General features: G+C 50.5%; 3 protein-coding genes across 8 annotated transcripts; all 3 read right to left on the bottom strand.

Annotated features, from left to right (window-relative positions):
* Nucleotides 1-3967: 3967 nt before the first annotated feature.
* On the bottom strand, nucleotides 3968-10722 carry AOC3 (amine oxidase copper containing 3). Of its 2 annotated transcripts, XM_004484582.5 has the most exons (4): nucleotides 8703-10712; nucleotides 7039-7324; nucleotides 6548-6677; nucleotides 3968-5766 (listed from the first exon to the last, which is right to left on the bottom strand). In XM_004484582.5, exons 1-4 carry the CDS (start codon nucleotides 10300-10302, stop codon nucleotides 5491-5493), a joined length of 2292 nt encoding a protein of 763 aa, XP_004484639.1. In that variant the 5' UTR covers nucleotides 10303-10712; the 3' UTR covers nucleotides 3968-5490. The 2 variants fall into 2 exon arrangements, with proteins under 2 accessions (XP_004484639.1, XP_071066777.1); XM_071210676.1 differs by lacking the exon at nucleotides 6548-6677 and having other exon boundaries at nucleotides 5618-5766; nucleotides 8703-10722.
* A 231-nt stretch (nucleotides 10723-10953) lies between these two features.
* Nucleotides 10954-16880, bottom strand: AOC2 (amine oxidase copper containing 2). The gene is made up of 4 exons (XM_058284302.1): nucleotides 14585-16880; nucleotides 12324-12609; nucleotides 11964-12093; nucleotides 10954-11619 (listed from the first exon to the last, which is right to left on the bottom strand). Exons 1-4 carry the CDS (start codon nucleotides 16167-16169, stop codon nucleotides 11353-11355), a joined length of 2268 nt encoding a protein of 755 aa, XP_058140285.1. The 5' UTR covers nucleotides 16170-16880; the 3' UTR covers nucleotides 10954-11352.
* Nucleotides 16881-16960: 80 nt separating this feature from the next.
* Nucleotides 16961-24424, bottom strand: PSME3 (proteasome activator subunit 3). 5 transcript variants are annotated; one of them, XR_009182478.2, is made up of 12 exons: nucleotides 23876-24375; nucleotides 23162-23194; nucleotides 22975-23037; nucleotides 22674-22778; nucleotides 21749-21797; nucleotides 20738-20850; nucleotides 20422-20490; nucleotides 20243-20310; nucleotides 20093-20147; nucleotides 19877-19963; nucleotides 19068-19205; nucleotides 16961-17345 (listed from the first exon to the last, which is right to left on the bottom strand). XR_009182478.2 is itself a non-coding variant. In XM_058284304.2 (12 exons), the coding sequence occupies exons 1-11, from the start codon at nucleotides 23370-23372 to the stop codon at nucleotides 19125-19127; spliced, it is 798 nt and encodes a 265-aa protein (XP_058140287.1). In that variant the 5' UTR covers nucleotides 23373-23380; the 3' UTR covers nucleotides 16961-17345; nucleotides 19099-19124. The 5 variants fall into 5 exon arrangements, 3 of the variants coding, with proteins under 3 accessions (XP_058140287.1, XP_058140288.1, XP_058140286.1); XR_009182477.2 differs by lacking the exon at nucleotides 23876-24375 and adding an exon at nucleotides 23298-23380; XM_058284304.2 differs by lacking the exon at nucleotides 23876-24375 and adding an exon at nucleotides 23298-23380 and having other exon boundaries at nucleotides 19099-19205.
* Nucleotides 24425-24949: the final 525 nt, after the last annotated feature.

The following is a 24949-nucleotide window of genomic DNA, read 5'->3' as shown; positions in this document are numbered from 1 at the left end:
AGAAATGCTTGTGCAACTAGCTGTACTTTGATATAAAAGTTCGTCAGAGTAGGAGATGTGTTCGAGCGATTGGGCAGCCTCCTCCTACATGGGAGGTACAGGGTTCAGTTCTCCTAAAGAAGAAGAGCAGACAACTGAGGGAGCCTTCTCAGAGGGGAGGGTGGAACGGGCGGTATAAAAACAACAACAAAAACATGCTCTCCAGGCTTTCCTCTCTATTGTTGTTTAAAGCTATAGAAGGAAAAGTGGGGCTCATTCCAGGGTGTGAGAAAGGCCTCCTACTCCAGATCCCCAAGAAGTAATATGAACATAAGCCCCCGGTCTAGGGAGCAGATGGACACAAGCACTTACAGGAAAACACAAACCAGTTTTTCTTTTGCTGATCTGGTTTTCATGGTGCACAGAAATTCTTCATGGAAAACAACACTTTCGATATTTTTACTTTTAAAAACTATTTAGAAAATGTAATCGATAACAGGCTAGGTTGCTAGTCTGCTGAAAGCAATATACCAGAAATAGGTGGACTGGCACAAGGGAACTCTTTTAGCTTACAAGATGACAGATCTGAGGCCACGAAAATGTCTACGTCAAGGCATCATCAAGATGATACCTTCATCCTAAAGACCATCTGCCAGCAATGCTGGACTCCTCTGTCACAGGACAAGGCACATCGCAGCATCTGCTGGTCTCTCTCTTCTCTTCCAAGTTTCATTGCTTCCTGCTCTTGCTTCCCTGGATTTCTCTCTCTGAATTTCATTCTCTTACAAAGGACTCCAGTAAGAGGATTAAGGCACACCCTGAATGAGGTGGGTCAGATCTGAAGATCCTACTCACCAGAAGATCCTACTTATGATGGGTCCACACCCAAAAGAAGGGATTAACTTTAAGAAAAGACTTTTCTGGTATACACAGAGCTTCAAACCATCATAGATACATATGACAAACAATTTAGAAAACATAAGGAATACACTGTGAGAGATAATTTTCCCTGAGAAATGCCTACCTCAGTGCCTCTAGGTAGACACAAACACTTTAACCCAAGGCTTGAGTTTCCTGCCTCTGTGCCTCTTCAGGTGGGTCATCAAGGACTATTGGTGGGAGATTTACAAAATAAAAAGTACAATTTAAAAGGAGGGCCTAAAGCTTTGGGACTGGGAGAGGAAGTAGTTGTGGTCTACTCAGGGCTAGAGAGGTCTTTGAGAACTTCCCTAACACTGGGAAAGGAAAGGACTTTGTGGAGTTTTGTGGGATTCACAAGTGGGGAGTGTGTGTGTGTGACAGGGGGAGGAGGACCAGAGCCCATCCCCACCCAGGGCCTTGGGGATGTGACTGCCTCAGAGAGGAACAGGGGCCCAGGCCTCTTCCATCACCACCTCTCAAGACTGGCCCCGGGACAGTAACCACCATCCACTGAAGACTAGCTGACTCCACCAGCACCCGGAATACAGAAGCGCCTGGATTCTTTCCTAACCCCAAAAGTGAGCACCACCAAAAAACACGTTGGAGGAAACTGAATTTCTACCAACCAGGTGGTGAGGGCACAGAGCTGATTCTCTGATTTGGAAAAGTAAAGAAATGTGACATTTAATACCAAGTGTTGGGAGTAAGAGTCACGCCCAATATATCCATCATTGAACAATAACATGGAAATGAGTGACTGGAGAACTGGCCGTCAAGACACAGATGATAGACCCATCTGGTGGGCCTTTCATCAGGATAAGAACAGTAGCTTTGCGGGGGGAGGGATAAATTCAAGGTAGAACATACTAAGTCTGAGGTGCTCATGGAAGCCCCACTATAGAAATGTAGGAAAAGGGAAATTGGCTCTTTGGGCCTGGACTACAGGAGAGAGATGTTCTGGCTAGAAATACGGATTCAGACCAACAACAAACATTCGCAGTTAAAGTAAGAGAGGCTGAGATCAGCGAAGGAGAGAAGAGAGGAGGCCCAAGGTCAGAGCCCTGGAAAATGCCCAAAGAGATGGGTGGGAAGAGGTAAAGGGGCCAGCAGAGAAGACTGAGAAGGAGCAAGCATGGGCGAGGAGGCATCAGAATGTGGAGGATCATGGGAGCAGAGAGCTTAGGAAGGCAGCCATAAGTAATCTCAAATGCCAATGAGGGGTCCATAAAGGAGGCACCTGGAAAGGCCCACTGACTTAGCATTTAGGAAGTCACTCTTGCCAGGGCAGTGTCTGTGGCATGTGGCCAAGCAATGGGGGTGGGGCTGTGGTTTGAGGGGTGATTGGGGGAGGCAAGGAAGCAATCCCAAGAGAATAGGTTCCCATGTCTACGTTCCTGGAGAAGTCCTCATCATGCCCTCTGACCCAAACTTCAGGAGTCCTCTTGGCCAGCTCTTCTTTCTCAGGTCCTAAAGATCTGAACCCTGCAGTCACCAGTTCCTTCAGAACCTGGTACCCTCGGTCACACTTCACTCCTAGACACTTGACCACAGGTCTGAGGCCAACACTCCAGCTGGCTCCTGTGATCTTGGGAAGAGATCGGATCTGGTGGGGGCTTGGCGGTCCACCCAGCAACCGCCTCACCCCAGCTGGGCTGACTTGCTAATGGTTTAGATGTCTGTAGCAGTTTGCTATGGTTATGAATTCCAAAAATAGATATTGGATTATGCTTGTAATCTGATCTGTACCTAGGCAGGATTGAGTTATGATTAGGGCATTGCGATAAAAGGCATGGCGAAGAACAGAGTTGAGGGTTTCTGATGTTGGAGTTCAATACTGAAGTCTTAGGCTGGAGCCCCAGGGAAAGAGACAGAGCCATTCACCTGATAGTCTACAGCTGACCTTGTGGAGAGAGGCAAAGCCTAGAGAGCCTCCTAGTCTACAGCTGACCTTGTGGAGAAAACAGAAGAGCTGAACCTAGAGGAACCCAGAAAGCCTGAACGCTCACAGACCTCGGCAGCCATCTTGCTCCAACATGCGGAAATATCTTTGGTGAGGGAAGTAACTTATGCTTATGGCCTGGTATCTGTAAGCTCCTACCCCAAAGAAATACTCTTTATAAAAACCAAGCAGTTCCTGGCATTTTGCATCAGCAGCCTTTGGCTGACTAATACAATGTCCTTTCTGCCTCCCCTCACTTGGGGGCTGGGGTAGTTGGTGTCACCCTTCTGGTGACATCCGGAGAACCCAACACAGTCACACTTTGATATAAAGCCTGTGAGCATTCGCACCCATGCACAAACACTCACACTCTTTGTCTGGAGACAGGTTTCAAGGTAATGAGCTTCCATGTAACATGAACGGGGGGCGGGGGCAGCTGGAAGCAGCATGCCTTTGCACTGACCATTATGGAACTCTGCACAAGATAGACCCATAAGAAGGTGGAAACAAAAGGACAGACATTTTAAAGAGAAGTTACTCAGCCAAAGGAAGAGAGAGGAGCACACCCACAGAGGACCACCATGCCCCTTTCTCCGTCACCTCAGTTTCCTCTCTCCCTGTCCTCCCTCAGCCTTGCTTCCACCCCAGATTAGGATGAGTCCTGGGTTCATCACTGGCCCTCTGCCCCTTGCTGAAGGCTTTCTCCTTGTTCTTTGGAACCCAGTTACTTTCCAGCTCACAGACTCGTCCCCATCCATGTTCCATTGACCCTGGGGTAAGGCAGAATAGAAGGCAGCAGAAGCTTCCACGACGTCTGAGTTCCTGGGTTATGCTCTCACTTTGGGCAGAAGCTGAGCAGCATCCAAAATCTGTTTCAACTTCAACCCCTTCCCATCGCTTTTCACCGCCCCCTCTTCTACAAAAGACAGAGACACCGACGGAGATTTTCTCAGAGAGATGCAAACAAGAGGAGGTAAAGAAGTTGCCAGGGCCACACACCTGCCTCTCTGGCACTTCAGAACTTGAGAAAATTTAGTCCTGAATCCATCCCTTAACCCATCTTAGCCTCTCCTCTCCCTATCAACCCACCCATTCTTAGAAATTAAAAAGAAAAATGTCGGTATTGGCTTGAGTCCATTTCTTATTTATTTTGAATAGGTAAAGTCATCACATGATTCAAATTTCAAAATATACAAAAGGGTATATGGTACAAAGCCCCCTCCTTGGCTGTCCCCAACCTCCCACTTCTCCTCCCAACACCCCTGTCCCCCCAGAGACAACCAGAGATACCAACCATTACCATCCACATTGCCAGTGTTACTGGCATTTCTTCTGTACATGCACATGAAGGCAAATATGCACTTACATTATCTCCCTTTCCTAAGCACACATGGGGAGTGCACTGCACACGCGTTACCACCTGGCCTTTCTCATTTGAAATTATTCCCTATTAGTATATAGAGACACATGATTATTTTTACAGTGGCATAGTATTGCACGTAAGGCTGTATCCAAATTTATTTAAAGAATCCGCTATGGAAGATGGTTTCTGTTGTTTCCAATCTCTTGCTAATTTTTGGACCCACCAGCAGTGAGAGGCCCTGGAGGCTGGTGCTGGCCCCACCCCAGCCCAGGCCCTGCCCCACCACAGGGCCGGCTCCTTTGCATGTCCACATTTGATGGGACGTTCCTGCTGCCTCTGCTCCCCACCCGTGGTCCCCACCCCAGCCTCCCAGACAGGCAGCTGCCAGCGCACAAAGCCCAGGCACAGCTGACCACTCCTCATTACCACTGCCCCCACGAAATCAGCTAAAAGGCTAACAAAGTCCTGCTGTCACTGTGCACGTCCTCCTGAGCGTGCCAGGCAGGCAGACACAAATGGGCAGAGGGAACTGTCTGGAAAGAAGCCTGGCCAGGTGGGGGTGTGGGCAACTCCTACCCAGGTAGGTGCCAGACACAGGGGGATAGACAGGGATTGTCCTCTCAAACTAGATGCCCCCTTGTCCTTTGAGACTTCCAGAGGGACAGATACAGGAGAGGAGACTGAAGAGGAGAAGTGAGGCTGGGGGGGACCAGGAGCCAGGGCAGAGAGAAACCCCAGTAGGCAAGAGCCCTGGAGGACGAGAGGAAGAGAACGAAGACTTGGGGGAGAGGAAGCTGGGCAACGGAGCCGCTTCCAGAACCATCTGTGGACTTGCAGCAAGGCAGGAACTTTGCCTGGGGTCTCTAGAAGAAAATCCCCATTGCAGAGACCCCATGCTCACCTCCAAGGGAGGGCCTGAGGCGGCCCAGGAGACAGCTGGAGATGGCCTAAAAGACTTGGGAAAGCCATAAAGCAAAACAAAGGAGTCTCTAGGGGGAAAAAAAAGGGTCATCACTCCTGGTCCCAGCTGAACCATTCCTTTCTCCTTGCTAGGGTGGGAGCCCAGTGCTTCTGGGATCAATGAAACAGAGCCCTTTGTATGCCCCACCCTCACCACAGGCTCAGGATGCCTCTGGCAGAGAGCGGTCACAAAGGAGGGCAGGGGAGGTAAGGATGCCAGGGCTGGGAAGAAGGAGGGGAGGGAAGCCGGGGAGATGGGGAAGCTCTCCCCCTCCCAGCACACCCTGGCCCGGGGGACCCTGGCCGCATGCCCCATCCCAGGGACCACCTAGGTGCGAGAGAAGCCCCCGTGGGAGAAGGCAGGAAGGTCAGGGACACAGGCAGCAGTCTGGCGGAGGCAAGCCAGGGGGTTGACCTCACAGGCGCCAGCGTCCTGGCCCCCCTGGAAGTAGACCGAGTCAGCAGAGCCGAAGGAGGGCTCCTCATCAAAGAAGTTGTAAGGTCGGAGGAAGAAGCCCACGCCGTTCCCCACAGTCAAAGTGTTGGGAATGTCCTCTGCATGTGGGATGTGCAGGAAACCGGCTGTCACCCAGGCCACCAAGTCCTGGTAGGGGAGAAGCAAGAGGGCCAAGAGATCAGTCTTTGCTAAGGCCTCCCACAGGAGTCTTGCAGATATGGATTCAGCTTACCTATCCACCCTCCCTCAAAGAAGATTGAATCTTTAAACAAGTGTTCCCATGCAGCCAGAAGTCAAAGCAGAATCAGTCTCACTTTGGGAGAAATACCTGCTTCCCTGGCCTTGGCCTGTGCCTTCCATAAACGACAGTTCACACGCACACACACACACACAGCCATCTGCCTACCCACCTCCAGGGAAATGAGGACACACGCAGGCAACCTCAGCTTTTCTCCCCCTAACCTTCCTTGAGTTCCCCAACTGTAAGTGAGGGAAGGAGAATGGAAGGAAGTTTAGGAGTTTCGAGGTGGACAGAGGCTGACATTCAGAAATGAACCCTTCAATTGGCTGGCAAGGAGGGGGAGAGCTTCAGATACAGGAGACCCGATCTTCCCTGCTGACACCAAGCCTCCTTCAGTCCTGGGGTCAGGATGTATTGTCACCCTCAGCACAGTCCCCTGCCGTGAACCTGGGACTTAGAGGGCTCTAGGGTCTCCAGAACAGGCCTGGGCCCGCGCCCAGTGATGGCAGATGAACTGCCAGCTTGGGAAGAGTCCCTCAAGAGGTGATGATCTGAGCACTGATGTGCAGAAGGCAGGAGTCAGCTCCACCCCTGAGCAGGTGAGATGGTTTGCAGAGACCCCCAAGAGAAGGTGGTGCTGGTCCTTGTGCCCGCCTCCCTCCCCCGGCGCCTTCACAGGCCGCTGACCTCTCCAGCAATGGTCTCATTGTTGATAAAGTCAGCAAAGTTCACGGTCGGTGTCCAAGGGTCGTTCTGATTGAAGATGCTGGTGCTACTGGGCTCCTTCTCCTTCCGCTGGGTCACAGCCAGCTGGTACCTAAGGTGGCACTGGTCACTAACCCCTCCTGCTGCCTGATTATGGTAGAAGGAGGCTGGGCAAGCTGACCTCCGCTTCCCCATCCCACTCACACAGCTGTACCTCTGTGATGCCTCAGTGCCTGGTCATCCGTCCCCTTGAACAGAAAGGCCCCTCCCACCCAAGCAGAAAAGAGTTCCCACTCCAGGGTTCTGGTGCTCCTAGGGGAAGATGGGCCCAAAGGGGGTGTCTTCTGACAACTAGGCAATCTTTTCTGACCTTACCTCACCGCCCACAGTTAAACCAAATTCCCCATTACCCTCCCAACGCCCCCTGACCACTCTCACCTCCCATGCCTCTCTCTGCCACCCCCGGTACGCACCTCGCCCAGCTGAAGGCTCTCTCCATGGAGCTGTTCCGGGGCAATGGCTCCCCGGCAAAGCTGAGCGTCTGGATGCGGTAGCCCCGCGGGTGACCCCACTTGTTGCTGCGGTTGCTGGCCAGGTACAGGTAGCGAGGCGCGGTGCCCCCCACGGGGAAGGCGGCCTGCTCCTCCGTCTCCAGCTGCTTCCGGGTCACCTGCAGCCTCTGCGTCTGGTGCTCGGGGCTCCAGGGCACCGCGGACGGGACAAAGGCCATGTCCTCAGCCCAGACCCAGTTCTCCAGCCCTGCGCGGTGGTGGGGGCGGGGGAAGGCGGTCACGCCGCTGCCCTGCCCACTTTGGACTGGCCCCCACCTGGCTTCGGAGTGGGGGAAAGGGAAGCACAGGACTGAGCGTGTCCCCTGCTCCCCTTCCCTCTTCCCAAGACAGATTTTTCCCTTCAGCCAAAACTATTGACCTGTAAATTAAAAATTTCTTCAAGAATTCCAGTCCATTTCATTCATTCATCCATTCAACATTCACCAGCGGACAGGACTGTCCAGGGCCCAGGTGGACGCGGGTGGCAGAGGCCTGACGGGTCTGCTCTGTGAGGAGTGTGGCCGAGGTGGCTTCACGGGTACAGGAACACGGGAACAGGCAGGTAGAGGGGTCTTCGTGGGCCAATCAGCCTGGCCTTCAAAGATTTCACCAACAGAGATGACACGGAAGGGCCTTGGAGGTAGGAGCAATGCAGGAGCAAAGCCAAAGGCCGTAGGTGTGTGCGTTAGCCAGGGCAGGGAGAGTGGGTGTGGCCAGAGCACATGGCCAGGAAGGCTCTGCAAGGTGGGCAGGAGCTGGGACTTGCCTCCGGGCACAAGGTGGACCCTGGATCTGAGAGGAAAAGTGGAAGAGGGCACAGCAGAGAGAGGCCTGGCCCCAAAAGGATATGGCAGTGAGGGTCAGTAAACGTTTTGAGGTATTTCAGAGGCAGAAGAGAAAGAGGAAGGAAGGGAGGGAGGGAGGAAGGAAGGAAGGAGGAAGGAAAATGTGGCAATGAGCTCACTGTGGGGAGGGAGGGAAAGTGAAAAGTCAAAGATACTTGGAAGACATCGTGGGACCTTTGCTCTGTGCCCACCCACCTTGGGAACTATTCTGGGGCTACAGCATCCATTCTACCCCATGTCCTCACTGTACTGTGCCCAGAGAGAGATCAGGCAGGAGGAGGGCCATCCCCCAAGGAAATGTGCAGCCTGGCCTTGTCCTGTGCCTGCCCTTGTGTGCCAGGGACAGCAGAACACAGACATCCAGAACACCAGACCACAGGCCAGGCGCAGAGAAATGGGCAGAAAACCAATGACTGCCTCCTCCAAGTGAGGGGAGGAGGGCAAAGGGGACCTTGTTTGCCCAGACCCTGCCTCCTTCCCGAGCTTTCCTATTTCCCAAGGTTCATGGGTCACGTGGAAGGGAGCTGGCAGCTGTGCACACAGTCAGTGAGCTACAATCCAAAAAAAACCCAAAAACTCAGGAGCCAGCAAAAGGCGGTGATGGTGGGCATGTGAAAACCTAAAACCACATAGGCCTGGTCAAATCTTCCTTTCCCAGATAACCCACAAAAAAACCAAGGCAAGTGGAGACAACTCTTCAGCAATTTCTCTGGGACATACACCCCAGCCAGGACGCCTTACCTGCTACATCCAGGTCCACCTTGAAGTGGGCGCTGTGGGTGTGGGTGGTGCCCAGCGCGTGCTCCCCCACCTGGTTCCCGTACCTTCGGGCGGCACCGAAGAGGAAGGCCGAGCTGATGTAGCCGGTGGCATGGAATCTGACTTCTATGGCCCCATTGGGGTGGAAGAGCATATCCCACACGTAGTCATAGTTGAGCAGGGTAGACACCGATCTGAGGACCAGCACTGTCTCCGCAAGGCCCCCAAAGTAGTAGGAGTAGAACTCTGAGTGGTGTCGCCGCAGGGGCAGGCCTTGGTTGTGTTCAAACACACAAAAGGCATCACGTAATGTCTTGGGGACCTGGGACTCCAAGAGGAAGTGCCAGTCCACGTAGGTGGCCAGGTAAGGGCAGTCCACCCCACGGGTCAGAGGGGACGCGTACTTGCCCATGCCAAAGCTGCCGTCAATGTAACGGGTCAGCATTGCTGCTGGGGAATTTCCACCGTAGATAGTCAAGGCCTCCTGGAGGCTGATCTCGTAAGCTAGTCGTTCTCCCTGGTAGCGGATGTCAAAGATCCTTGGGCCACTGAAAGCCCCCAGACCAAAGGAGAAAGTCCACAATGAGGAGGCCACTCGACCCCCCTGCACACTGAAGCGGGGGCCCTGGGGATGGAACTGCAGGGGGGCAGCCGGACCCGGGGGCACCGGGGACTTCAGGGACCAGGACCCACCTGTGCCATTGTCTGGGATCAGCACGACATTCACCAGGCCAGCCTCAAACTGCTCCTCCAGCTGGGCCAGGCTCTCAAAGTAGCGGCCTTGATAGAACACCTTCCGGATGGTCCAGTGGGCAGGGTCCAGAGCCTTGTGGTCTACCAGCAGCTCCAACCCCACGGGGTGGAGGTAAAACCCAGGCCCTGAGATGTTGTAGTAGAGGCCAAACCAGGTGGCTCGGTCTCCTGAATGCAGACCACGGGGGCCAATAGTCAAGGTCACCAGGTTCCTTCCTTTGCGTGTGTAGAAGCAACAGTGGTGGAGGACACCAGCAGCCTGGGGCAGCTCTCTGTCGAAGATCATCTGGTCTATGTCCAGGTACTCTCGTTGCAGCACGGGACGTCGGTAATAGGGCAGGGGGCCCCCGTGACGCTCCACGGTCACATCCCTCAGGTAGGATGGGCGTGGCAACGGCCCCACCACCAGCTCACTCACATTGGGCTGGGGTTGTCCTCCAAAGAAGACGATGGCCAGGGCCTCCCGGGCAGGTGGGGGGTTCCCCCTGTCCAGGTGGGCCCGGGCTGCAGCCTTGGGGGGCAGCTGCAGCTCCACTGAGAAGACACAGTTGTCTGAGGGGCGAGCCTGTGCTGCATCCACCAGGCCTGGCCCCAGCTGCTGGGTCAGAAAGCTCATCACAGCCGTCAGCTCCTCTTTGTTCAGGTCTGCAAACAGCTGGTTCTGGCCAGGGTGTGTCCAGGGCTGGGCACTGGGAGATTCCGAGGGGCAGCGGGGAGGCAGAATTGGTTCACCCCCTTCTCCACCCCTGCCAGCCAGCAGCACACAAACCAAGGCAAAGATAGTGACAGCAGCCAGAGCGAGCAGCACCAGGGTGGTCTTCTGGTTCATTGTACTTTAACCTCGAGGGCTGAACCAGAGTGCAGAGGTTCACTCTTGGCTGCTGTGTTGGGGGAGTCTGACTGAGGTTCCGGGTAGTGAGGCATAGGAGATTGGAGGGTAGGAAGTCCCCAAGGAAAGCTGGGGGGAAGTGGGCAGGGCGGGCTGAGGTTGGGGGGCGGGTCTGAAGCAAGGCAGCAGCGATTTCCACAGACCTTACATGGCTTTGTCCTCCTGGCTCCCAATCAGTTTGTTCTCTGAGTTAGGGTGGAGCTGGGAATTGAAGAGAGCTGGGCTTGGGGGAAGGAGGAGAAAGGAAAGTTTCCAGATAATGTAGCTGGCCAGCCTAAGCACGGATGCAGATGCACAAAGCCAGCAAGAAGCTGGGTCTGTGCAGGCAGCCCCTCACCTTCCCCGGAGCCCAGCTTCTGGCCCCAGCCCCCACCTGCCTAGGGCCAGAAGTTCTCCTTCTGTTAACTGTGAACCATTGTTCTCTCTCCAAGGAAACTCCAACCCCAGCCCCTACGACTTCCCCAGTGACATTCCTCTGTCAGATCTGTCTCCCTTGCCTCTCTCCCCTGTGCTAATTTTCTTGGCCAGAGTCCTTAATATTCTCTGGGGGATTCTTGATACTTTAAAAAGTCAAATAGAATACAAGTAAAGTTCTTGTGATAGTTTTTAATCAAAATTACTCATACCATATCAAGCATTTTACAAAAGTCTATCTGTTCTTCTATTTAAACATACATGCATAAAGAACTGTCTCGTATAATGGCCACCAAATGTGAACATTAGCTATTTCTGAGTGGTAGGATTTGTAGTGTTTCTGCTTGAATATTTTAATATAACTTTTATAAAATTTTCAAACAAAATTTTAAAATCAGGAAACGGGAGTTTACCAAAAGGATATGGGGAATTTAGTGTGGGAAGGGGCAGTTTCCTAAGGAACATTAAGAGGGTAGGAGTCAGAAGAGCAAGTGTAATAAGGACAAAGGGAATGGGGAGTGAAAACAGAGGAAGGCACATGTGTCTCATCCCCCAGACCCCACGACACCCCTAGGACTAAAAGTCTTGGTAAGAGAAAGGGGGTAGATCCGGGGCACAGGCCGCAAGGTGGGGGACACAGGCTACAGGGTTGACACTGCAGAGCTCAGCATTCTGGCCCTTCTCAAAGTAGACACTGCCAGGGGAGAAGATGGAGGGGTCTTCATCAAAGAAGTTATAAGGTCGGAGCAAGAAGCCAGCTCTGTTCCCCAGGGTCACTGTGTTGGGGATATCCTCAGCATGAGGGATATGCAGGAAGCTGGCTGTAACCCAAGCCACCAGATCCTGCAAGAAGAGGGAGGAGCAGAGGGCTTTTAAGGCAAGACCCAAAGAACCACCTTCCCCAACCACCATCCCTGAATCTCCAGCTCAGCTCTGCTACCACTTCTGCCCACACTGTAACCCATCAGCCTAGGATTACACAATATGCCATGGTGATTCCTGTAAGAAGCTCTAGGATGGTCACAGTCACACCCCAGGAGTATTGACCCATGACCATCAGAGAACTTCTTGGTCCCTGAACCTGAGACGTGGAAACCTACCACTCCCTCCACCGTCCAGTGAGAGGCTAGGCAGCCAAGAAACACGGCACAAAGGAGCCCCTCTCCTCTATTCCTAGGGCTACCAACCTCTCCTAAGAGGGTTTCATTGTTGATGAAGTCAGCAAAGACAACAGTGGGCGTCCAGACATCATTCTGGTAATAGATGCTGCTACTCTGTGACTCTTCCTCCTTCCTCCGTGTTACTGCAAGCTGGAATCTGATCAGAATTGTTGTAGGAAGGTAGTGTCAGGAAATGTCAAGGGCTTTTGTCAGCTCAGGAGTCCTTTGGATCAGAATCTATGAGACCACTTCCCACCCCCTATCTACTTGGAAGTGAGGGGAGGTATGGGGACAAAAGGTAAGCCATGGGTAGTGAGTTGAGGTCTCCATGAGCTGGGATGGGGGCGCAGCCCTTCCCCACCACCCACTGCCCAGCACCCTCCTCACCTCCCCCAGCTGACGGCCCTCTCCATGACGCTCTCCAGGGGCATGTGTATTCCGAGAGGGCTGTGGATCTGGAGTCGGTACCCGCGCTGGTGACCCCAGGCATTAGTCTGGTTGCTGGCCAGGTAAATGTAGCGGGGCAGGTGGCTTCCCAAAGAAAAAGCCGCCAGGTCCTCTCTTTCCAGGACCTGCCGAGTCAGCTGTGGGCGCTGTAGCTGGTGTTCTGGGCTCCAGGGGACTGCCACGGGTTTAAACACCACGTCTTCAGCTACCACCCAGTTTTTTGTCCCTACCAGAGTGAGGGGAGGGAGAGGAGTTCCATTCCAGGTGAGATTGCTGACAGACCCCTCCACTTTCCCATGATGCCCATGGCATTGGCCTGACAAAAGGCAGCAGGGTGCATCTGAGAACACCTTGTGCTAGCAGGCAGGAGGGCTGGACTTGAGTGCCTTTGTCTAATTTGTCCCATCCAATATGGTAACCGGTAGTCACATATGGTGATGTAAATTTAAAAGTAAGTTCCTCAGTCACACTAACCACATTTCAAGTGCCTCACAGCCACTTGTGGCTAGCAGCTAACATATTAGTGCAAATATAGAACATTTTTCTCATTACAGAAAGTTCTAGTAATGCTGGTCTACCCAACAGACCTTGGACCAGTTCTGTTACTCTGAATCTCACTAATAAAAGCCATTTTATCCACTTCACAGATATTGTGGAGGTCCAATGAGCTACAAATGTGGCTGTGCTCTAGAAATGAAAAAGCGAGTATAGGTGACTACAAATATTCTTATTAACTATGAAAGGAATATTTGTCTCTGAGAAGCTGGCTGGAAAAATTCAATCCCCTTCCATGGTCCCCTGCACACTCCTTTCTCAACAAGCTGGGCAATGCCAGTCATTTTGGGAAGTGGGCAGATTTTTATCTTTAAATTGGGAGCTCCCTGAATTACTATAGCATCCGTAGCCTGTACAGCTTCACTCAGCACTCAATCATATACTACTACTTCTTTAGGCAGGTCTTCAACTGGACAGCTGGCTCCTTTAAACAAAGTCTGCCTGAATGTATCTGGCTCAGGGAGCACCCTATTAAAGCTAGCTCCTCTGCCCGTCCTATTCCTGGGAGCTTGTGTGACACAGGCTGTCTGGCCCCAAAGCATCAGCTTGTGCTACACACACTAGGAATCCAGTAAATGTTACTTGATTTTACTTCCTAATAACAGGCTCTTTAGTGCCAAAAAATGCGAAGGAGAAACTTTAAATCAGCAGTCATATTCCAAATATGTAAATAATAATATATTTAATATGCTCATTTCAATCATGTTATTTTTTAATTCTTCTTTCCCCCACCTCCCGCCACATATCTAGAGGATAAGAAAATGCTTCACAAGAAATACACTTTGCAACATTGCCCTACCTCCCCAGACCCCAACCCCTTAAGAGTCCTCAACTGTAAAATAAAGAGGATCTAGTAGATACCTAATTTTCTTTCTGGGTCTAAAATTCTATTTGATAAGCTAGTTATTTTCTGTCCTCAACAGAATCTGTCACAAGCACAACCCTTTGGGCTCTGAGCCCTACTCAACAAGCTTACTGCATGCCTGCCATGTCACTAGCACCCATTGTGATAATGTGCTGGGAAGAACGGGATGGCCCTTCCCACGAGGATGGGGCCACTATCCTGTGCTCCCACTTGTCTGAAACCTGTACAGCAACCTCCAGCTGTGATACCCACCCTCCCATCTCTTGCCCCAGAACTGCCCCTACTCTGAAAACCTCTCTCTATACAAGGCTCTGCTTCCTACCCCTGCTCAGGTCCCTGCCTTCCCCACCCCAAATCTACTAACCCTCAGAATTAGGAAAAGCCCAGAAAACCCCATTCAATATGTCCATCTCCTCCCACTGCCTCGGACAGGGCCATCCATGGCATCACTCGGGTCCAGAGTATGAAGCGAGGGCTAAGGCAGTTAGACAGTCAGGCCTGGTCATTACATCTAAACTAATTTCAAGAACTAGTCGGCAGGTCTGGGGACTCAGAGCTGGGCAGGGGACCCCTTTCTACTTTTTGCCAGATGTCCAGTAAACCCAGTATTTCAGACTGACTGCAGTTGAACACAAATCAGTCCCTGCTCCTTGTTGCCTATATAAATTCTCATGCTGGAACCACACCCTCTTGCTCTTCCAGAGATCTCTGGCTTGATCTAGGGGACTTCTTTGTCTCTGTCCCACCCCAGACACTCAATCCTCATCCCATCAGCACTTACCTGCTACATCCAGGTCCAGCTTGAAGTGGAAGGCATGGGTGTGCAATGCCCCCAGCACCTGCTCACCTACACGGGTCCCAAACAGGAGGCTTTCCTTATTCCCACTCAGGAAAGCTGTGTTGATATAGCCTGTGGCATGGACCCGCCCTTCAAGTGCCCCATTGGGGTATAACATAAAGTCCCAAATGTAGTCATAGTTGCCCACAGATGACACAGACCTGATCACAAGGGCTGAGCCAGCCAAACCACCATAGAAATGACCCTGAATTTGATTGTGATGCCTTCGAAGGGGTAACCCCTGGGCCTCCTCAAATATACACACAGCCCCTGGGAGCAGTTGGACTGTCCCTTTGCCCGCCAGTAAGTGGATATCCACCATTGTGGCTTGATAGGGGCAGTCCACTCCCCGCACCAAGCCTCGGCTGTGACGGCCAAGTCCAAAGCTGCTATCCAAGTATCGGGTCATCATTGTCTTGGGTGAATCACCACCATAGACAGACAGACACTCCTGGACACTGACTTCATAGGCTACTCTCTCGCCCTTGAACCAAATATCAAAAATCCTCATGCCAGTGAACACTCCATGGCCAAAGGTGAAAGTCCAGAGGGAGGATGCCACCAGGTTCCCTTGTACACTGTATTGGGGGCCCTGGGGCCAGTATTGAAGAGGGGGAAGAAGACCTGGGGAGATTCGGGACCTCAGAGATGAAGCCCCATCTGGCAGGGGTAGAGGAACTCTAACCACTTCCAGCCGGCCAGCCTTAAACTCCCATTCCAACTGTCCCAAGTCAGCATAGTAGTGACCAAGGTAGAAGACCTGCTGGACAGCCCAACGGGCAGGGTCCAGAGCCCTGTGGTCCAGCAGTAGCTCCAGCCCCACTGGATGAAGGAAAAAGCCAACACCTGAGATGTTATGGTAGAGGCCTATCCAGGTAGCCCGGTCTCCTGAGCGCAAGCCAGTAGGAGTGGCGTGTACGGATGCCAAAGTGGAGCCATTGTAGTTGAAGACAGAAGCCAGGAAGACAGGTGCCTTGGGAAGCTCCACCTCTTTCAAATGCCTCCACATCTGGGCAAACTCAGCTCTCAGAATTGGGCGTCGGTAATAGGGCAGGGGGCCCCCGTGACGCTCCACGGTCACATCCCTCAGGTAGGATGGGTGTGGCAACGGTCCCACCACCAGCTCACTCACATTGGGCTGGGGTTGTCCACCAAAGAAGACGATGGCCAGGGCCTCCCGGGCAGGTGGGGGGCTCCCCCTGTCCAGGTGGGCCAGGGCTGCAGCCTTGGGAGGCAGCTGCAGCTCCACTGAGAAGACACAGTTGTCTGAGGGACGAGCCTGTGCTGCATCCACCAGGTCTGGCCCCAGCTGCTGGGTCAGAAAGCTCATCACAGCCATCAGTTCCTCTTTGTTCAGGTCTGCAAACAGCTGGTTCTGGCCAGGGTGTGTCCAGCGCTGGGCACTGGGAGATTCCGAGGGGCAGCGGGGAGGCTGCCTGGAGCCTTGGCTGGTCAGTAGGATATAGGTGAGGGCAAAGATGGTAATGATGGACAATGCCAGGAACACGAGGACTACCTTGAGATTCATGGTAGATGCTGAGAGCTGAAATCAAGAATTCTACCAGCTGCTCCTTCCACTTACTGACATCAAATCAGGGTTTATATTCACTAGGATGGATAGGAATGGAGAAAACTCCACCCTGTGGGCTGGACAGGAAAATTTCTGACCTTGATTCATGTAATTCTGTTCCTATTTTCTGTCCTGTGGTTTGGCTCAAGGTAGTACTTCCACGTGCAGTCCTTTCTCTGCCCCTGAAACCCTACAAGAACCCCAGTCAGTGCCAACTACTGATTTCCATCCATTTGAGACCAGATTAGAGTACATCTGGATTAATGCTAAACTCTCACCTTCACCCAGAATGAATCTGAGGACTGCAAACCTCAGTCCTACATGTCTGCGCAGGTGCTATAACCGTACACTTCCCCGCCTCCTGGCAGGCATTACACGTCAATACTTTCAGAATCCACTGCCCACTTCGCCAGTAAGCACTGAGTTCTGCCTGAGTGGTTGAGGACCTGGGCTTAGCAGTCTGACTTGTACACCAACCCCAGCTCCCTAAGCTGTGTGACCTAAGAGTTACTCATTCTAGTCTCAATGCTCTCATCTATAAAAACGGGATAATAAAAACTACTTTATAGAATCAGGAAGATTAAACTTGATTATGCACATAATGTGCATTGCAGAGCCTAACACAGGGTAGGCATTCATAAATTATTGGCTATTAGTACTGATCTTAAACAGAATAGAGCAGAAGTTCCTCTGTCATTCAAGACCTTAAATCTTTTCGCAGCGACAAGGGATTACTGGCAACCAGAACGCTAGGCAGAAATTGAGGAAACTTTATTTTAGAAGGAGCTTGAGTCCCAGGCAGCCCTCGGTGTAATTTGAAAACCATGACCAGGAGTCCCTGGTATCTCAAGAAAATGAAGATATTGTTCATGGAGGGAAGAATGAATATAAGGTGAAGACTGGGTAGGGTGCTGCATTCCCAGGTCATTCCCCACATATGGAACAACAGCAGCCTCTACTGGCAGTTCATTGGTATCACTGGGGAAGGAAGGAACTGGGACCTCCTGAGGGTGAGATACAGAAGGCAGCTTAGAGGTTTGGGAAGAGCTAACTTCCACATGATTTAATTCAGACTGGACATAAAGGGCCCAATCTTGCCTCTTCGTAGCCAGAAGCCTCGGTCTTTCCATTATTCTGAAAAAAGAGACAGCTTAATTGGTATAAAGACAACCCAATAGAGTAGTTGGGGTGTATGTGGAGGTGGATATGCAAGTGTCAACGAACGCATGTAAGCATGGGTACACCCTAGTCACCAGAGCACCGCACCAGGGTCTGTAACTTTAGAAAGAGGTCAAAGTACCTGTATTTTTAATAATTTCTTGACATGGTAAAAGAATTTTACATTACAATCCAAGAATGGTAGGGTGAGGAGGACAAGGGGAACAATCCAACAAAAAGGTAAACTGAGAAACACATGATAGGAGGAGGGAAGGGTTTTAGGTTGGAAGGGATCTGGAGGGTGGGTAGGGGCACTGCCCAACTAAAATGCAATTGGTTTGTTACTAAGTACTAATCATGGGAAGACAATGTTCTTACTCCTTCTCTATAGGATATTGGGAGTAAAAATGATGCATCCCCGGTGGAAATATGACTGGAGGTCGGGGGGGGGGGGGGAGTGGAAGATGGAGACAAGGGAAGAGTGAAAGTCAGAAATAGACAGTCACTGGCAGGCTGACTGCAGATATCAACTCTCCAGTCATGGTAGAATCACAAAGCAGCAGGATGATGAGGAGTAACACAAAAATTCTAAAAACAAAGGCTATCTCTGGAAGATTCAAGAGATAAGAGGCAACTCTTCTACGGTTCTGACTTGCCCAGCAGATTTTCACATACACAACGTGTGCATGCACACACATATACACACAAATGACTGCTTTCCTTGGAAGCACAATACTATAAATAAGAGAAAAATTTCCCAAAGGGAAAGCCCAGCAGGAGCAGCAGCTTCTGGACCTCACAGTTGCAGACATCCCCACCCCAATTTACAACTGGCCTAGGAAGTGGCAACGAGGAGTCAGAGGGCCAGTCTTTGTAATAACACCAAAAAGGACCCAAGTCGCACAGGAAGAGTACCTTCCCCATACCTCTTCTTCCCATCTTTCGGTTCTCCTGACTTTGGGCACCAAGAGGCTACAATATGAGAAGAGAGGATGGGCCCAGGACTTTTGTCTGGGTGATGACAACCAAGACAACTACCACCTCCTTCTGAAAGGGGTCTGTATGACAGAATTTGGAGTAGGGGGAGCTATTAGGAAATAGAGTAGGAAGGCACGTGCCTGCATGTCTGTGTGTGTATGTGAAAACCTTCATTATGAAAACATTGAAGGAGCTAGGGACTTGGCTTTGGGGCTAAGGTGCTTCTTGTCCTGACAAGGCTCAAGACAGGATGTATATAGATGACAAATCTAAGTCATCACCAGGGAAACTATCGCAGAGAGGGTTCAATGTCTCACAGAAGCAAGAGACACTAACCTTATGTCAGGAAGGTCCACATCTCCAGTTCCCAAAAAAACACCTAGTGCTTTCCTTCCAGTTCCCACAGCTTCTAACCAACTAATCACAAAAAAAGAAGGAAATGACAAAGCCCAAGACACAGGAGGGAGAGAAGGGGAGAGAGAAAGCACAAGTATGCCTGTGCCAACATCCTGTGCACACAAAACTGGAGTTCTCCAGAAATTAGGACAGGTGAGATGTGGGATATTAAAGAAGGAAATAGAAGAGTTCCTGAGGCCTGAAAAAAGAGGTAAACACGTCACAGAACTAGATGAGGGTTTCATTAGACTCTAACTAAAAACAGAGAGCGGTGTGATTACTATTTCCAGCCAGTTTCCCCATCACGATAGTCATGTAACAAACCAAGGCAATGTCGGTCTTGAGCCAGACTCACAGAGTCCCCTGGCTCTGGCCCTGGCCTCAGTACAGTGTCTCTGCATTGCTGCTCCGGGGCCGTTTGATCTTCTCAATATTTTTCAGGATCATATCATGTAGAGTGACCTACGAAAAGAGGGACCAGGAAATCACACATTTGTTCTACCCCTACACTTTACAAAGAAAAAAAGAGAGGCTGCAGGTAGACCGTACATCCCAGATTTTTCACAAATCCCCAAGCAACCATTCACAACCACCCACCTGAAAGTACACTACATTCAAAGTGGCTGGACTGCCTCTCCTATATACTCCCAGATAGAAGTTCCAAGGCCCCAGGTATCTAATAGCAGTTACTACTTATCTGGCATTTATCATGTACCAAAATGGTGCTAAGTTCTTTAATGTGTTACTTTCACTTATTTCTTAAAATCCTCTTCGTGAAGTACTCTAAAAAGTCCCATTTTAGAGCTGAAGAAACTGACGATTAAAAGGATAAGCAAGTTGTTCAAGGACACACATTATGGATAGAGCTTGGTTCCAGAGTCAAGTCTGTGTGACTCAAACACCTGCATTTTAACCACTATGCAATATTGCCTTCCCTCCCACCCAAGTGAAAAGGAGATACCTAGCTATATACCCTCAATGATTTCACGGTTCTCAATACTCAGCGGACAAGCAGAATTTGTTCTACTCATTTTGCCTCGCTCCCCATCTCAACCCCTAGATAATGGCCAGAAAACTATCAACAGAACTAAGAGAACCCAGGGCAACTGTGGGCAGGGACCAAGGCTACTCACATATTGATTCCTTAGCTCTGATATGATGAGCCGAAGGCTGATATATTCTTTCTCATCAATCTCTGTCACGGTGCGGCGATAATCCTCCTGAAAGGAGGGGCAGAGGACAAGGCTATTTTCCAAGGTCTGACTATCCACAGGTGGCTCTGTCCCAGCAGCAGTCATTCCTCCCTATCTACTACCATTTCCACCCACAGACATAAAACTCTTACTTACCACATGGGGATATTTAGCTATTTTAGAAACCAATTTGGCTCTTGTAATATAATATCTGGAAGGAGAGAGAAGAAGAAGCTGCAGGAAGCCCTGGACAGTACCCACCACCTCACCAGCCCCCAATTCTGAGCCAAGCCCAAGCTGTCCTACCTAGAAATCTGGTCCAGATAAGACGCAGCTTCACTTTCAACAGTCCTTAGTTCTGCAACTGTCTCTTCCTGAAAACAACAGGTAAATCAAAAGCCACTCTCAAGTCACCCCACAGGAGCACCAAAAAGAAATGGAAAACAGACAAAGCAGGGGAGATGCTCCCAGTTACAAGGCACTACCTGAATGGACACACCAAAGTTGTTCCCATCTTCTATCCTGGGAATCAGGAGCTGCACCCACATTTTGACCTGGAGGATAAGGGAATCAAAACACAGATATCAGAACCATGGCCTTTTCTGAAGTGACAAAGTATATGATTCACGCTGCTAAGGCCACACACCAGGAGCACAGGAGCACCAGGAGCACAGGAGCACAAGATACCTGGCCTGCCAACCCCCATACTACCTCCACGCCTCCAGTCCCTCATCCATCATTTCTCATAGTTCAAATGGGGCCATATGGGGCCAGCCTATGGGTCACTGGCCCCTGCCTCACCGTGTTACATTTTTCAATCAGCAGCCGGATCTCAGGTTTCACTTTTTCAATAATGTCCACCAGCTGTTGGTTGCTTTTCAGCATCCCATTGGGCATCACAAACACCTTGGTTCCTGGCAAGGACATGAAGATGTCAAATGACTGGAGAAGGGGAAGAATATAATATCCACCACCTTCTTTTTTCCCTCCTCAGATCCAGGAGATGCTATGATCTCTGCCTTTTATCTGTTACAACTCTACCTACAAACCATGATGCCACTATCAGAATCGAAAAAAGAATACATGGGTTAACAAATGAATAAAGTATGCCAAAAATTTTAAGAATAGGGAAATTTAAATATATGCTCAAAAGACTCAACATATTGACTGTGTTATTAACAGAGGAAAAAAAGATGGAACTGGGGGAAGTGGATGTGGCTCAAGCATTTGGACACCTGCCTACCACATGGGAGGTCCCAGGTTCAGTTCCCATTGCCTCGTAGAGAAGATGAGCAAGACAGCAAGCTGGTGCAATGGGCTGGCACAGTGAGCTGACGCAACAAGATGACGCAAAGAGTAAACACAATGGGAGACACAACAAAGCAGGGAGCAGAGGTGGCTCAAGCAACTGAGCACCTCTCTCCCACATAAGAGTCCCAGGTTCGGGTCCCAGTGCCTCCTAATGAGAAGACAAGCAGACACAGAGAGCAGAGAATGAATGGACACAAAGAACAGACACTGAGTGCAAACAATGGGGGGGGGGGGCAGGGGATAAATAAAATAAGTCTTTAAAGAAAAAAATGGAACTGGGTCCTCGGTAAAAAATCTGAGATGTATCTCTCTCCCTTGGCAGTCTACACTAAGTCAAACCCTCCCCCTTTTCTGGAAAATTAAATTTAGAGGGTCAAATAATGACCATGTATAGAGGATCTGGAGACATTACTTTGGGAAATAGTATCAGGCAAGGAGAACACCAGATCCATCCTACTTCTCAGGATTGAAGGTCTAGGGTGGCGTGGGAGTGGCTCTTACCTTGGAAGGCCTCTTCACACTCATCCAACCTTCGCTTCTTATAAGTGGGCTAAGGATACAAAAGAGGCAGGAATTAACCAGCCCTTAACACCAACAACATCATGCACCAGGTATCTTCCAGTTTAATCCCTTCCCTGGTTGCCTTCCCAATTTAAGCACAATTTATTTAGGAAGAGATTCTTGCCAAAAGCAGCTTACACTCTAGTTGGGAAAACCAGTCTTTCAAGAAATAAAAAATATTTAGCAAATGGTGGACGGGGGGATACTACAAAGAATATGAAAAAAAAAGCAATCAATGCAAAATGAGCAATTAAAGGAGGAATATGTACAAATATGTTCGTCCCACAAAGGAATACAATATTCAATCAACAGTATTTAGCACCTGCTATGTACCAGACACAATGGTAGGGCTGAGGTTTCAAAGATGATTGAGATAGCTCCTGTCTCCAGAAATGCAAGTTCTACCAACGAAAGAGTAATGCAAGAAGAATACACTGTCATCAGTGTTAAAATAGAATGTGGACATATGACTGATAAAGACTAGATTCTAAAGAGGCAGAGCTAAGATGGGGACTAGAGCTATATAGCAAAAACTTCTTATCCTATAAGAAGGTTCAAGAAATTGAAACAGAGGTAAGAAGTCTTGCTTAGAGTCACAGGAACAGATCAGATAACCTGAGGGAAACTGTACCTAGTTTAGTCCTATTTGAAACTCTCTCTAACACTGAGAAAAGCAGAATATTCTCATGCTATAGTTGAATATCAGAGTCTAAAGCGAGTATATTGGAGTCCTCATGCCCATAAGATTCAATCCTGCTTCCCAAAACCAAATCTTGCACTTTCTGTACATGTTCAAACTGACCAAAAAATTGAGGACAGAGAAGCTATTGCTTAAGAAAAAAGATAAATACAGAAGGACACTTACACCGTCCAGTCCATCATGGCTATTGGTGAGAAGAATGGGGTCAGGGACTGGGAGATTCATGTCCGAGTGGATCTGAGTTAGGTCATGGATGTTTAGGATTGGTTCCTGAAAGAGAAATGCCCACCCCCTATACCTTAGTCTTTTCAAGCTGAACAAAGTATTGTCATCTGAACAGTAAGAAATGAGACAGTACTTTACAGTACAAAACAGAATCAACACACAAGTTATCTCAAATGACGGAAAGATAGGTGTAAAACCAGGTGGAATATGGGGAAAGAGGAGAAAAGAAAGGATCTCTCACCTTCAAAAAACTATCAAGTTCTAACAACTTCTTTGGGAAAAAATTTGCCACCAAGTCTTCTGCCTAAAGGTGAGTGAAAACAGAGCTGAATTAGTAACCTGGAAAGGCCTCTCTACTGATACCCCCTCCCCATGGGAAACTCCCAACTATTAACCAACACTCTCATTTTTAAATGTATTTCACTCACCTCACTTGTAATCCGTTCCCTGAAAGAATCAACCTAAAATTGACAGAGAATAATTCAGTAAGAACAACTCAGTACCTTGCAACAGAGATAAAGGGAAGATGGGGAATCCTAAAGCCAGCTGCTGCCTTTCCCTCACCTTGTGATTGTAATGAGAAGCTGAAAGGCCCCCAGACTGCAAATACTTCATTTTTTTGAGGATCCATTTCTCCATCTTAGGAGAAGGAAGCAGTGCTCGAGGGCAGCACCCGTCTTCCCTCCCACCCACCCACCCTGTTTCTAATGTTGTCTGGGTGTGACAGCAGACAAAAGGTAGGTAGAGAGAATGTGAGCTCACAAACGTGCCAACCCCTACCCAGACCAGGCCTATGATACGAGGTAGGCCTGACGCCAAGGGCAGGGATAACGGCAGACTCCGGTGGCGGGGACATTACTGGGTCGGGGGATTTCCAGGTGTCACTGGTCTAAAGCACTGAGTCCAACACGTGTCCGCCGAGGTGCCCCCGGAGCTCTTCACTACGAGACGAAGTACACAAGGCCTCCCTATATTACTCTTCCTCCCGATGCTGTCTCCGAGAGTGGGGGGCTGGGCTAAGCTGAGCGGAAGCTTAGAGCTGGAGTCCCCAGGGAGACAAAGCCGCCATGGGGAGTGGGGAGACGGTCAGGCTGCTGTGGGAACGAGGCGAAGGGTAAGGAAGCCCGGAACGGTGCCGCTACCTTGAGCTTCACTTCCTGATCCACCTTCAGCAACGAGGCCATGGCCGGGCCGGGCCGTGTCCGCTCCGCTGGAGACCGGAGGCGCTGTGGGCTCCGGGGAGAGGGCCAGAAAGGCGGGGGGAATTTCGGCTGCCCTCGGGACGCCGCCGCCCTCGATGGCTCACTCACTGCTCGCTCGCTCCCTCCCTCCTTGCCGCCCGCCCGCCTGCCTGCCTGCCGCCTGCTCCCTCTTTCGCTCGCCCTCCCGGCTTTCGCCGCTCACACCGGAAATTACGTCACAGCCAATCGCCCGGACTCCAGCGAAGACACGCACATGCCCGGCGCAGCCGCCCTGGGGCTCCGCTCCGGGCGCTCGGGGCGGGGCTAGTGTCTTCCCGGCTTCCGTGCTCAAAAAGGGTGAAACAAGACCGGTGGCGCGGTGGAGGATGGTTTACTGAGAACTGAGCCTCGAAGAGACTCAGGAACTATTTGACCCTCTGTTTGTCCGGAACTTGCCCTCACTGAAGAGATCTCCTGAACTGCTGCCGCTCCGCAGACAGGACAGAGGACCTGTCGCGCCCCAGTGACGTCGGCCAGAGGAAGCCGGAGGTCCCGGCGCTCGCTTCGCGGCTCTTGTCTGCGATTCCCGCTGCGTCCTCTCGTCAACTGAAGTTGAAGTGTTGAGGGTAGAGCCACACAGACTGGTTCATTTATACCAAACTTACCCACTTTTACCCCCCACTTACACTCATTAACTTCTAGACTTCAGAGAAGAACTAGCTGATATGCACATTGACGCCCAGAATGGAGAAGGGCTGATTCAAGCCTACACAGTGTTCCCAGTAAATCCTAGATCTGAACCCACGTCTCCTGATTTCTAGGACTATGCTGTATCCACTTTTTCCTAATGAAAGGTAGAGACCGTATCTCTTCAGTCACCCATTCATTCGATTTTTCTCTTAACATTTTTCACTTAATTCAATAAATTTGAGCCAGGGCACTGTGCTAAGCGCTGGGATGGCTCTGTCGAAGAGCCTAGGAATATATCAGGCATTGGATTTAAAATCTAGTAGCCACTTTAAAAAAATAAAACAT

This window comes from Dasypus novemcinctus, chromosome 21 (genome assembly GCF_030445035.2).
Source record: "Dasypus novemcinctus isolate mDasNov1 chromosome 21, mDasNov1.1.hap2, whole genome shotgun sequence".
Lineage (NCBI taxonomy): Eukaryota > Metazoa > Chordata > Mammalia > Cingulata > Dasypodidae > Dasypus > Dasypus novemcinctus.
This window is presented reverse-complemented; position numbering and strand designations above follow the sequence as displayed.